At 37.5% G+C, this 13,425-nt stretch overlaps 9 protein-coding genes across 9 annotated transcripts; 5 read left to right on the top strand and 4 right to left on the bottom strand. All coding sequences in view use genetic code 12, as the record gives it.

Moving 5' to 3' along the window:
* Positions 1-171: 171 nt before the first annotated feature.
* Positions 172-1,863, top strand: SKN7 (nuclear response regulator and transcription factor, putative; the record flags this gene model as incomplete). Its single annotated transcript, XM_002420288.1, has 1 exon — positions 172-1,863. The coding sequence occupies one exon, from the start codon at positions 172-174 to the stop codon at positions 1,861-1,863; it is 1,692 nt and encodes a 563-aa protein (XP_002420333.1).
* Positions 1,860-2,540, bottom strand: CD36_50280 (Srr1-like protein, putative; the record flags this gene model as incomplete). The annotated part of the gene is made up of 1 exon (XM_002420289.1): positions 1,860-2,540. The coding sequence occupies one exon, from the start codon at positions 2,538-2,540 to the stop codon at positions 1,860-1,862; it is 681 nt and encodes a 226-aa protein (XP_002420334.1).
* Positions 2,541-2,724: 184 nt separating this feature from the next.
* Positions 2,725-3,939, top strand: CD36_50290 (phosphoribosyl pyrophosphate synthetase, putative; the record flags this gene model as incomplete). Its single annotated transcript, XM_002420290.1, has 1 exon — positions 2,725-3,939. One exon carries the CDS (start codon positions 2,725-2,727, stop codon positions 3,937-3,939), a length of 1,215 nt encoding a protein of 404 aa, XP_002420335.1.
* Positions 3,940-4,886: 947 nt separating this feature from the next.
* On the top strand, positions 4,887-5,282 carry CD36_50300 (conserved hypothetical protein; the record flags this gene model as incomplete). Its single annotated transcript, XM_002420291.1, has 1 exon — positions 4,887-5,282. The coding sequence occupies one exon, from the start codon at positions 4,887-4,889 to the stop codon at positions 5,280-5,282; it is 396 nt and encodes a 131-aa protein (XP_002420336.1).
* A 188-nt stretch (positions 5,283-5,470) lies between these two features.
* Positions 5,471-6,433, bottom strand: CD36_50310 (mitochondrial nuclease, putative; the record flags this gene model as incomplete). Its single annotated transcript, XM_002420292.1, has 1 exon — positions 5,471-6,433. The coding sequence occupies one exon, from the start codon at positions 6,431-6,433 to the stop codon at positions 5,471-5,473; it is 963 nt and encodes a 320-aa protein (XP_002420337.1).
* A 479-nt stretch (positions 6,434-6,912) lies between these two features.
* CD36_50320 (tRNA-dihydrouridine synthase, putative) lies at positions 6,913-7,935 on the top strand (the record flags this gene model as incomplete). Its single annotated transcript, XM_002420293.1, has 1 exon — positions 6,913-7,935. The coding sequence occupies one exon, from the start codon at positions 6,913-6,915 to the stop codon at positions 7,933-7,935; it is 1,023 nt and encodes a 340-aa protein (XP_002420338.1).
* A 38-nt stretch (positions 7,936-7,973) lies between these two features.
* On the bottom strand, positions 7,974-12,080 carry CD36_50330 (condensin complex subunit, putative; the record flags this gene model as incomplete). Its single annotated transcript, XM_002420294.1, has 1 exon — positions 7,974-12,080. The coding sequence occupies one exon, from the start codon at positions 12,078-12,080 to the stop codon at positions 7,974-7,976; it is 4,107 nt and encodes a 1,368-aa protein (XP_002420339.1).
* Positions 12,081-12,320: 240 nt separating this feature from the next.
* Positions 12,321-12,863, bottom strand: CD36_50340 (DNA-directed RNA polymerase I subunit, putative; the record flags this gene model as incomplete). Its single annotated transcript, XM_002420295.1, has 1 exon — positions 12,321-12,863. The coding sequence occupies one exon, from the start codon at positions 12,861-12,863 to the stop codon at positions 12,321-12,323; it is 543 nt and encodes a 180-aa protein (XP_002420340.1).
* Positions 12,864-13,095: 232 nt separating this feature from the next.
* CD36_50350 (mitochondrial 54S ribosome protein domain-containing protein) lies at positions 13,096-13,389 on the top strand (the record flags this gene model as incomplete). The annotated part of the gene is made up of 1 exon (XM_002420296.1): positions 13,096-13,389. One exon carries the CDS (start codon positions 13,096-13,098, stop codon positions 13,387-13,389), a length of 294 nt encoding a protein of 97 aa, XP_002420341.1.
* Between the last annotated feature and the right edge of the window lie 36 nt (positions 13,390-13,425).

Here is a 13,425-nt window from a genome sequence, read left to right on the forward strand (position 1 = left end):
TTCTCAATTTTCCTTCCCCTTAGTGTTTCTACAATAAAAACAAAGGAAAAATAAAACAAATATTAGAGCATCTGTCCCATAAATCTGTTTAAGAACAGCACCTCAATTCACTGACAAATATTATTTACCCCCCCCCCCCCCCCTTGCGTATTCCCTGTTCATGTATAATAAATGTCTTCATTGCAACAACCAATACCCCCAAACTCAACGCTTGCGACAACGGCGAGCTCCAACCAAAGTGGCTCTAACGATTTTGTCAAGAAATTGTTTCTAATGCTACAGGAAGATAGTTATAAAGAAGTTGTACGATGGACTGCCAAAGGTGATAGCTTTGTAGTTCTTAACACCAACGAGTTTACCAAGGATATACTACCAAAGCATTTCAAACATTCAAACTTTGCCAGTTTTGTGCGCCAATTGAACAAGTATGATTTCCATAAAGTAAAGATCTCAAACGAAGCAAAGGCCACCTACCCATATGGGGAAGATGCTTGGGAATTCAAACACCCTGAATTTAGAATAAATGATGCCGATGCATTGGAAAATATCAAAAGGAAAGGACCAACATCGAAAAAGGCCGCCTCTTCAAATGTTACCATCAAAACAGAAGCAAATAATAACGGAACCCAGCCTACGTGCAATCACAATTATTCGCAACTCGTTTCAACAACAAATCATTTAAAGGAACAAGTTGAAAGTCTAAAGAAAGATAAGCATAGCTTGTACCAAGAGATTAGTGTGTTGGAGAGAAAATACAAAACAGTGGTTGAAAACATTGTTGCAATCAATACATTCAATGAAAGGTATTACAGTTCGATGAACGTATTGATGAATTCCCTAGTACAAAACGGAATGAAGTTGCCTCCCTTGGATTTCCCGCCTCCAGTCCAGTTGGGCCCTGACTCTGGGATAGGTAGTAATTTAGGTCCATTATCATCGGACACATCATTACCCAGTATATCTCATCATCTTCAGTCACCTTTGCTGCATCATCAACAATTATTGAATCGAACCATACGTCCAATTTCGAATCCTATAGACGGAATACCTTTGGGCAAACCTCAAGTTCAGCAGCAACAACTGCCACTTGGACAGAATCTTCCGGCACCAATTGCAACACCATCAGCAGTCCCTTTCCTGGAAGGGTCATCCTCAAGTATTCAAGCCCCGACCCCAGGACAGTTGCCACACCCAGTTGCTCAACCGCCACCGCCACCACCAGCACCACTACCACAGCAACAGCCATTAGCACCAGCACCGCCGCCAACAGCAACAGCAGCATCTACATCACAAATCCCTACTGCACCTGCACCTCCAACGCAGCAACAAGTAGGGACAAGCTCTTCGAGTATTCCTACAATATCACCCAAATCCCAAGGAATCGTCGTTAGTAACTCTGCTTCTCCAAATGCGTCGTCCCAGATCAATACGATTAGTGTGCCCAATCCAAAGTTTCATGTTTTACTAGTGGAAGATGATAATGTTTGCATTCAATTGTGTCGCAAGTTTCTCGTAAAGTATGGATGTCTGGTTACTGTTGTAACCGATGGTTTGAATGCTATATCAACAGTGGAGCACACCAAGTATGATTTGGTGTTGATGGATATTGTTATGCCAAATCTAGATGGAGCAACTGCCACAAGTGTGATTCGTTCTTTCGATACAAAAACCCCAATCATTGCAATGACGGGAAATATAGAGGATAACGATTTGGTAACATATTTGCAGAATGGGATGTCGGATATTTTGGCCAAGCCATTTACGAAGGATGATTTATATGCTATGTTGTCGAAGCATTTATTAGATCCTAAAGAAAATAAACAAGATAATGAACCTACGGTGAAGAAACAGAAGTTGAATTAACAAATATGATGGTATGCCAAATCACTAAAAGAAGTACCCCATGCGTCATTTTTATTGGTGTGTAGGTATCGAGAAATCTGTACTTTGTCGAAATACACTGAATCAATGTCATAGGCTATCACTGGTTCTTTAAATCTCTTTCGGGAAACCCGTGTAAATCCATCGTCTACTTTATTTTCCCCTAAAAGATGTACGATTATAGAAAGAGTGGGATAGTTATCTGCGAGTTTTTTCTTGGTCAATCTGTCAGTATGAGCTATCACGTCGTTGGCAAGAAAATGCTTTGGTTGATGGGTATTTAGCACTTCCTCAGTTAATTCCAAGGATGCATGTGGAAGAAAATATAAAGTTTTAGAGCTGTCGCTACTGAATTCTTTCTCAATTGTAAAATCTTTGAGTATCTCACAATCTTTTTCATTGAAAACAGGATCATATAAGGAAACCTCTGCATCAAATAAATGCTGCAATTCAATTAATAAGGCTAGCTGGAACCTTGCATTCTTGCTTTCAGAAGGTGAGCCCAAAGCCAAGCATCTGATAGTTGATATTTGTAAATTTTCCAAAGATAAACTTATATCTTGAAATAGTTTAGAAGTTTTAATAATTTGTCTATAGTCCATATTTCTGGTGGTGGGGTTTTGGAGAATTGTATTATGTATAATTATTATTATTATCATTGGAGGAGAGTTAGATTTCAATTAGTTTTCTTTTTTTTTTTTTTTCTTGTTTCTCCTTGTCCCACAAATTAGAGATGAGAAAAAAAAAAAAAATTCTTCATTTAATAAACTCTTCCCTTTTTCCTTCTTTTTGTAGTCGATTTTCTCTCTCGATCCCTCAGTGTCCACGTTGTCTTCCCTAAACATGCGTAAATGCAAAATTTTTGTTGGTTCATCCCATCCCGAATTGGGTCAATTGGTCTGTGATAGATTGGGTGTTGAGCCGGCTCCATGTACTTTAAAGAAATTCTCCAATGGTGAGACATCAGTTCAAATTGGAGTTTCAGTTAGAGACGAAGATGTCTATATTATCCAAAGTGGATCACCACACATTAATGATCATATAATGGAGCTTTTGATTTTGATTTCTGCATGTCGTGGTGGATCAGCTAATAAAATTACTGCTGTGATCCCACAGTTTCCTTATTCCAAGCAATCAAAAATGAAAAAACACAGAGGGGCAATTACCGCGAGGATGTTAGCAAATTTGTTGGTTATGGCTGGTGCTGATCATGTGGTGTCAATGGATTTGCATGCATCTCAAATGCAAGGGTTTTTCAGTAAGCCAGTGGACAATTTATTTGGTGCACCTACATTGGCACGTTGGATCCGTCATCACATCCCAGATTGGGAGAATGCTGTTGTTGTTTCCAAAAACCCAGGTGGTACAAAGCGTGTTACTGCATTGGCAGATTCATTAAAGATTAACTTTGCCATGATTCATACTGACAGAAGAAGAACTCAGGATGAATATGCCAAGAAGAAAGAATTGAAACAGGCACAAATCATTGAAGAAGGAGAAGATAATATTGTTTCTGAATTGCAAACGGCAAGAGTGGTGCAAGGCCACGTTGTCGATGACGATTATCAAGCAAATGGCACTACTGAACATTTAACCAAAGAAGCTATTTTGGACAGTGACGTATTGGGGGGTACTTACGATGCCACTGGCTCTGATGACGAAGATGAGACAACCACATCGAGCGAAGAAAAATTGATTACTTTGGTTGGTGACGTTAAGGATAAAGTTGCCATTATATTAGACGATATGATAGATAAACCAAACTCGTTCATTGCTGCAGCAGAGCATTTGAGATTGAATTGTGGTGCCAAAGCTGTTTATGTTGTTGGTACCCATGGTGTTTTCAACGATAAATGCTTAAAAGACTTGACTGATTCCAAATGTATTGATAAAATCGTTGTGACCAACACCTATCCAATTTCAAAAGAACAAATCGAAAAACACAAAGACAAATTGGTCGTTATAGATGTGTCACCAATCTTTGCAGAATGTATCAGAAGAGATCATTTTGGTGAAAGTATTCTGGTTCTTTTTGATAGTTTGTCCAGTATTGAGTAAGAGAGGAGAAGAGTGTCCTTATACTATGTATGTTGTGAGTTAAAGAGAATTCCCCAAAAAAAAAAAAATGTTTGTAAATGTATGAAATGTTATTTATTGTGAAGTATCGTATTCTGATGTCTCTGAGGTCAGCAATGGAGTCTTGCTTTACGTAACCAGAACGACAGCCCGGATATTGAACAGAGTTCATAGTTTTTCCAGGGAACCATCGGATATAGTGTGCGATTTCTATTGCAAAACAACCCAGAACACGTGCAAAGGAAATACCAGTACACTAACAAGCAGTTACAGTTTCATTGACGTCAATACTCTCAAATACCAAAATAACGACGCAATTCACCAATCGTCCTTAAGTCTCTGACATCTCATGATATGTGGGAAACGATTACTATCAAGCAAAGTTCGTGCAAGAATGATCAAAAAAGGAGAAATTGCATTAAATCTATGAAAGTAGATCTTAAGCAAGTTCATTGTATACTGCACATAAACTTATATATCCGAAATTTCTGGCCGGAGACTAAACGGCAAGAAAAAAAAAAAAACAAAACCAGCACGGACAAAAAGATTACAAGCAAGATCATTATCTATTACAGATTGAGAGACCTTCTTGCTGGTAGCAGTAATGATGTATAAAAAGTAGACCATTAGTGGCCAGTCTATCCGAAATGTATAAATCGAATTAATTGCGACACAGTCTTCTGTGATTTGTTGTTTGGGCCTATAGCGTTTTAGGAAATTGCGGTATTTTCTTGTCTGTTTTTCTTTTATCTGTTTTTGCACGACTTGGGGTCGTTTGTGTGTGCAATACTTTTTTTTTTTTTTTTTGTCTGTACTTGGCGGTCTTCACAGTAGAAAAGAAAAATTCAAAAGAAAAACAAATTAACTTTGCTCTAACTTTTTTTTTTCTTTCTTTCTTTTCTATCAACAATACTTATCACAAGCCAACCATGAAATTCTCTACTGTTGCCACTGTTTTTGCTATTTCTACATTAGCTGCCGCTAAAGGTGGTGATAAAGATCACAACAAACCTTCCACTATCACTGAATATGTCACTGAAACTACTCACAAGTATGGTCGTTTCGACAAAACCAAAAGACCAGAAGAGCCAAAAGAAACTGGTACCCATAAATACGGTAAATTCAACAAAACTCCACGTCCAGTTACCAAAACTGTCTTGGTCCAAGATGGTGACATTCCAAAGAAAAGAGAAGCCGTTGTTGCCAGAGATTCTAAGAACTCTTCTTCCAACTCCACTACCTCTAGTGGTAACAATGGTGTCAGCACTGGTGTCAGCTTGGGTCTTGCTGGTGTTTTAGCTGTTGGTGCTGCTTTGGTCATCTAAGTATAGAGAATAGAGGATACCCAGACGTTCCTTATTAATATTATTATATTTTGCCTTCTGTACGTTAATCCGTAGATATTTGGTTCTTCTTTTTGGTTTAGAGAACTAAGTATAGTTGTGTGTTCTTTTAATTTTATAATTTTTTTTTAAAAATAAAATATCCATTAATTGTATATGACGCTACAGTTCTATGTTTTTCCAGCAGGTAAACCTAATACTTTGTCAACTTGTTTTGGAAACTCTCTAACAATGATTTCACATTTAACTTGCTTGCACAAGTCCTGTTTGTTGTAGTAAGGAACTTTTTGTAACAAATCTAACCCACTTGATCTTTCCAATGCTTCTACTGGTACCTGGAAAGAGGTCAACGGGGTGCTATTATCTATGACGTCGTTCGGTAAAACAAACGCAGCACAGCTGATTTTTTCCGAACCCAGCGTTTCACCAACAACCAATTTGAAAAAATGTGTTGGGACAGCTATATTTGGGGGAGAGCCAATCACTTCGTAAGTCACCCTATACTTTCCATCAGCACCCAATTTCGGCAAATACAAAGGCCCAGTCATAACTCTAACGTCATCGTACTTGTTGGTCAACCTTCTCACAAAGTCTTCAAAATGACTCCAATAATCACGATTGAATCCATCGCCTACTTGTGGGCACATATTAGTCAAATAGAAAGTTTCGTCCATAGCCAACTGGTTGAACTTAGCGTCAGCTGCAGGCGCTTGGTGTCCACGATCAAACCCACTACGGAAATAATCACGTAACCGGTTTCTGAATTTCAAGGGAATTGCCTCATCTTCTTTAAAGACTGATCTTTTTCTATCACCATTCAGTTCTGCCTTGGCTAATGAGGCCTTCGTTATATGTTCAATGACCCAATACGGGTTTCTTGTAGATCTATCATAACAACTGACAAACTCAGTTCTATTGGCCAAATCATGGATTGGACCAGGAAACCCAAACTTGAAAAATCCTTGTGGGTTGATCGAAGATGGATCGAATACGGTCCCAGATGGGCTGGTGATTGGGGCAGGCAAATTGGGAGACTGGACTGGAGTAGTCGGTGTTGATGATTTCCCCCAGAAATATAAGGCTGTACCGCCAATAGTACCCAAACTAAGGGTGTTAACAAGAAGTTTAGACATTTATTCAATGTTGGTAAGGTTATTGAAAAATTTTCGGTTAAAGAACAAAAATATAAGCAGAAAAAAAAAAATTTTGAACCAATCGTGATAAAAATTAGGATGCAAAATTAAAAACAAAAAATAGGACTCTAGGAAACTAATGGATCTTATATATTCATGACCACAAATCTTCTGGGTGTCAGGTTGATTAGAGGACTGTCTCTACAGGCTTTCAAAACGTGGCCACGTTGTGTGCTCCGTTAACCAGTCTAACTTTATTCCATGTTATACCTGAAAATAGCCAAGTAGCCAGTTACAATTCAAAAGAGTTGGTGCTACTCCTACTAGATGTACCCCATCAAGCAGGTCATGGTTATAAAGGTTGTACTGTTGTTATGATGATCTGTTTGACAGTGCATCACAACTAAGATGAGACTAAATGTGCAGAAAAAAAAAAAAAATCTACATTTTTTCATCCCATCTTCCCAATACCACCATAAATGCCTAGCAAACTATTACGAGATCCAAAATACAGACCAACAGAAGTGATTAAACAATGTCAAGAAAAAGGCAGGCCAGCATATATAGCGGGACCCATGGTTCGTTACTCGAAGCTCCCATTTCGTGAGTTATGTCGTTTTTATGACGTAGACATTGTTTACACACCAATGATTTTAGCACGAGAATTTGTACGTAACGAAGTTGCAAGATCCACTGATTTCACAACTAATGATTCAGATAAATGTGTGATTGTGCAGGTGGGTGTAAACAATGTTGAGGATTTTATGAAGTTTATTGAAATGATCCATCCTTTTGTTGACGGTATTGGTATCAACTGTGGGTGCCCCATCAAGGAACAAGTCAGGGAAGGTATTGGTGCAGCCCTCATGTCAGACCCAGACTTGGTTGCAGAATTGATAAAAACCGCCAAGTGTAAGTATGGAGATTCAATATGTATTGATACGAAAATAAGAATTCACAGAGATATAAACCAAACGATAGACTTTGTCAATAAAGTGGTTGAAGCAGGCACTGACATGTTAACTGTTCACGGGAGGACAAAAAACACAAGATCAAGTGTACCTGTAAACTTGGATGCCATTAAAATAATTAGAGACAATGTTTCGAGTATACCGGTTATTGCCAATGGTGACTGTTTCACTTTGACAGATTTCCAAAAAATTGTTGCTTATACAGGGGTAGACGGCGTTATGTCTGCGCGAGGGGTATTGGCTAACCCGGCCTTATTTACTGGTTTGAATAAAACCCCTTGGAGTGCTGTTGAAATGTTTTTACATTTGGTAACAGCTTATGGTTTGCCATACAAGCTTGCACAATACCATCTAGCCAAATTAGTCGAGGATGTAATACCGAGAAAATATGTGAAAGCAATAAATGAGAAAAGGAATATGGTGGACATAATAGATTACTTGGACGAACATTTTGATCTAAAAAGAAAAGGCGATAAGGGTTTTGCAACCAGAATAGAGCCGCCTTGGAAAATCGATTTAGCAACACTCTAATATATATAGTGCTTTGTTTTATTTCTATATCTATTTAATTACACTAGATGCATTTCTATATTTGCTAGTGAAACACTACTAGTCTTGTTATTGACTTTGTAAATACCAACCAATTGCTGTGCGAGTTCAAACATGTTATTTCTCAACGATATCACGATAAACTGGGCATTTTTAGTTCTTTCCTTGATGTAATTGGCCACAATGGAAACATTTCGGAAATCCAAAGCAGCATCAATCTCATCCATCACATAAAGCGGCGTGGGCTTGTACTTGTGCAATGCAAATACTAATGCTAATGAACTTAATGTCTTTTCACCACCTGATAAATTGGAAATATTCTTCCAAGATTTTTTGGGAGGCATAACACTAAATAATATACCCTCTGAAAATGGATCTAAACTATCCACCAATTCCAATTCAGCATTCCCGCCCATGGTAATCATACGGTACATATCCTTTAATGTCATAGAGATTGTGTTGAAACCAACCATAAACTCATCTAATCTTTTGCGCTTCAAATCGTCACAATAGTTCTTCTTACTGTCACGTTCTGCAACTGCCTGGTTCAAGTCGCTTTTTTTGTCATTGTATTCAACAATCTTGGCACCATACTCTTTTAGTATTTCAATATCAACTTTGACATTTGCCATATAATTCTCCAATTCTTCAATCTCACTGGTTACAGCCTCCAAATCCACGTCTGCTATATCTTCTTCCGATAATGTGTCAATCAAAGCACCATTATATTTCTTCTGCTCAGTTTCGTCAAGCCAGCTTATATAAGGTTCGACGTCCCTTATGACCAAAGCATCTAAGTCCTCCTTGTTCTGTTCGATAGCCTGGTTTAAGCCCTTTAGGATTCCCTTACATTTCTCTAATTTATTTAAAAGTTCGATCTCAACCAGTTTAAATTTATTGATTTGCTCCTGTTTTTCTTCAAGGTCGTGTTTCATTTTTTCCAACTTGTCTTCTTTGTCGTTTCGTTCATCTTCAAGCTCTTTAAGTTTTGAATTCACTTCTTCCAATTTTGATAAAAGAGAACGTTGCTGCTCGTTTATTTTCTCTAAGTCAGCTTCGGCTTCTTCTTGTTCAATAGTTAAGGATTCAATTAATTTGGTGTGCCTGTTAATTTCGTTCTCTAATTTCTTCACGGTCATTCTATCGCCAGAAGTTTTCTCATGGATAATTGATATCTGTTGCTTAATAGAATCAACTTTCGAACTTTGTACTTTTAGCTCTACACCACCAACATCCATGATCTTTTGTTCCAAAACAGAAATTCTCTGTTCAAATCCACTCATTTGCTCTTTAATTTGGGTTTTGGCATTTACTAATTTTTCCAACTCTTTTTCCTTTTCAACCAACTGTTGTTCAAAAGGGTTATTCTCTTCCAATTTTTGCTGTTCAGCTATCAAATTTTTACAAATCTGTGTAACCTCTTTCTTTTCTGATACCAATGACTGTATATCCAACTTTAACCTGGATATGGCAAATTCTGTTTCCGGCTTGAGGGCTTTCAATTTATTCAACATGGCAATTTTTTCATTATAGTCTGAATTCATTTGCTCAAACTCGTTTTCCATCTCTTGTAACTTTGTGTTCATTTTGTCCAATTCATCTGCGGTGATAACTTGGTCGCTCGAATTGGAAGAATCACTTAGTCTCATAGCTCCTCGAGATACATAATTACCACCTCCGGACATTGTACCTGATGTGTCAACAACTTTACCATCTAAGGTTACAACTTTCCATCTCTTGGCTCCATAGGCAACTTTTTTGGCTTCGTTCAAGTTAGGTGCCACCAATGTATTGTAAACTTTACTGTAAAATGCCGGAGCAAACTTAGAACTCGATGGCTGTATTAAATCAAACAATCTTTTGATACTACTTGGGTCACCAGGAGTTTGTATAGGTGCTAAGTTAAACTTTCTCAATTTATTCAAACAAATAAAATTTGCATACCCTAATTTGTTTTTCCGTAGATATTCAATACACCCTTGTGCTGTCTCGACGGTCTCTACAACCATCGAATCTAACCCTGGTGCAGCAGTAGAAATCGCCACATCGTACTTTTGATCAATAGTCCCAAGATCCCCCAATCTCCCATAAAATCCTTGTATTCTGCCAGAATTTGCCAATCTAAGTAATGCCGTTAGCACCTTATTTTTATTCTGGTTATTGTGGACAACTGCTGCCGAATCCTGTGTTTTTTGTCGGAAACTCATAAGCTGTGATTTGAAATTGTCTAAGGCGCTTTTAGCTGTATGACATTGTTCTTCACCTAAAGCAATCTGCTCCTCTATTTTGGCGAGTTTAGACTCGTTTTCTCTGTATTCAATCTCTTTGTCCTTCCCCAACTTTTTTATCTGAATCAAGCGTTCCTTATGTTCTTCCAACTGGTTTGTGGTATTATTCAATTGACTACGCAATATTTCTATTGCAGATTCAGCAAGCTTTATTTCATTTTCCTTCTCTTTCAATTTAGAATCCCACGGATCCAAACTCTTTTGGAGCAGTTGTATTTCTTTTGTAAAGTCAGAAGTCTTTTCAGTCAAGCTTGACCTTATATCGTTTAACCTGGCTTCCTCAGTTTCAAGTTCGTTATTTAGACGGTCTATATCAGATTTGAATTTCTCAGTCGTAACAGCATAATTGGAAAGTTTTTGGTTAGAACTGCTCACCGTATGTTTCAGATGGTCTAAACTCTTTTGGATTTTCTTTAATTTGTTGGCATTGTTTTTGGATTTTTCTTCCAAGGAAACATTTTTCTTACTAATGTCTTTCCTATTCTTCCCTAAACTGTCAATCTCCCCTGACAAGACTTTGATATCGTGTTCGATTTCCTTTTGTGCGTTAAGCTCATTTTCAATTCCTTCAAGAATCTCTTTGTTGGATTCCTTGTTTTCTTCTAATTCCTTTTGGATGGCATCTGCCTCTGCTTGTTTGACTGATATTCTCTTTTGATGTGCCAGAATCTCAATTTGAAACTGAACACTTTTGCAATTTATTAATTTCTTCTCTAGTTCCAAAAATCTAAGAGCTTCAACCTTTTTTTCTTCTAATAGATCCTTGTCTTTCTCAACCAAGTCAAATCTGTTGGCCTTTTCCAAACATATATCGTTCAATTCGTCTATACGAACAATGCTGTCCTCAATCAACTTTTTGTACTTTGAGGTTCCAACAATGTCTTCAAGGTACTCCAACAATCCATCGTCGTTCTCTTTTTCCGCTTTGGGTTTCATTTGAGCAATAGATTCCACTTCACCTTGTAATATAAGAAATCTCTTGTGATCCAAATCGATGCCCTTATTTTTAAGCAAAGTGGTGACTTCTGAGTAACTGCTTGTCTTTCCATTAATATAATACAGTGATTGGTTGTTTCTAAAGGCTTTCCTTGATATAATCAACTCCGAGTCAGGTACTATATCTGCCTTTTGGGGAACCACCAAATCATCGACTACCATTTGAAAATGAATGTCAACTTGACAATAGTTGGGTCTTTGATCTCCTGAATTGTGAATTAATTCAGATAGTTTGCCTTGTCTCATTTTGGATGCTCTGAATCCAAAAACAAACAACATAGAATCGATCACATTCGACTTCCCACTTCCATTAGGACCCACCACAGCAGAAAACGATGAGTGAAAGGGGCCAATTACTTTTTTCCCAGCATAGGATTTGAAATCAGTAAGTACTAATCGATCTATGATCAATCTTGGTTCATTTCTCTTCTCTTGCATAGCTTTATTGTCTTGTATTATTGAATCATGTGCACTAAGGGATAAGGGCGAACTATACATCTTTGCTTCTGAAGTAGTAGGTGCCTCCAAATTTTTAGGGAGAACGGGATCACTTTCATCGCCGGCAGATTGACCAGTCTCACTCTGAACAGACTGCAGTTTCAAGTCATTTGTGTCCTTTGGTGATACGAGCTGAATATTGGTAGATGTTTCACGGGCATTGTGGGAAATCATTTTTGTTTCATTTGTTTCTTCAATGCTATGATCCAACTCTGATTTATGTACATCAAAGGGACCATCAAGGGTCTGTTGAGTATGTGATTTATCTAATACTGAATAATCACTGTTATTGACAAAACTAGCATCATCTTCACTTTCAGGAAGTGTGTTTCTCTTTCTTTTCATGGTAGTTGGTCTAGTTGCTGTGAAAATGATGATGATAGAGAAAGTATAAACAATAAAGAAATGCGGACATGTTTGATAGAATCTCTAACAAGAGGAAGCAAAAAAAAAAAAAAAAGAAAACAAAGGAAATGCGTGTTTGAGGCGTCTTGCACGACTCCAGTTCATTGCTTGAGTGCACTCTATAATATTATTACTATACATCATCTACACATCTTAATCATGCTCCGACAATCTATCTATCTACTCTTCCTTATGCTTGTGCTTTTTCTTATGTTTCTTTTCATCTTTTTCCTTAGAAGATTTGTCCTTTTTGCTCTTCTTTTCCTTTTTGTGCTCGACTTTTTCGTCTTCTGATACCACTTCCTCTATGCCCTCATTTGATTTATCCTCCTCTTCCACTCCAGCTTCTGTTACTTTTTCACTGGATAAACTGTCATCAGATTCATCAAACTTGATCTTTTTGTTGGGACGTTCAGCATCTTCCAATGAAGCATTTGACTTGCTAAATTGTTCTTCGCTCATAAGTGGAGGCAACCCTCTCAAGCTTCTTTGAATTCTTTTCAATTGCGATACAATGGCCGGGCTTTCATTTCCTCCAGAAATACCTGTGGCATTAGTTTCTGCGGTACCTTTTCCTGAAATGTTTATCTCACTTGCATCAATGAAACTTGTTAAAATTCTTTCTGCTTCCGAACCTGTTGTACTATTTACCTTGTGTACTCTTACTGTAATCGGGGTATTTATAGCTGAAGGGATGGCTCTCCTTGATCTGTATGTTGACATTGTCCGTTTCTGTATGTATTGTCTTTCTGTTTATATGGTAATTGATATCCACTCAAAAAAAAAAAAAAAAAAAAAAATATCAGAAAGAGATGAGTATAACTCAATCTTGATAGTTGCATTAATACACGACTTGTGTAGTAATTTTTTTTTTTTCTTCGTTTTCAACAATTTCAGTGTTCGTTTGTTGGTTTTCCCTCTTTTTGTTAGAATCAAATCACAATTCAACCTGGTCATGTTTTCAAATATATTAAGACAAAGCAGTAGGGGACTTATAAATTTCACCAGTGTCTCAACAAGACCATTAGGTGCTCATATTCATGGCGTCAACCCTTTAATAACTGTTTCACCATTGCAGTCTGTAGTTGGGTTGATGCAGCAAAGATTTAAATCTAGAGGTAACACTTATCAACCTTCAACAAGAAAAAGAAAGAGAAAATTGGGGTTTTTGGCTAGACTCAAGTCTATTGGTGGTAGAAAAATACTTGAAAGAAGAAGAGCGAAGGGTAGATGGTTCTTAACTCATTAGATGCGTACATTAAGTATCATGTAAATAGATTTGACG

This window comes from Candida dubliniensis, chromosome 5, assembly GCF_000026945.1.
Source record: "Candida dubliniensis CD36 chromosome 5, complete sequence".
Taxonomy (NCBI): domain Eukaryota; kingdom Fungi; phylum Ascomycota; class Pichiomycetes; order Serinales; family Debaryomycetaceae; genus Candida; species Candida dubliniensis.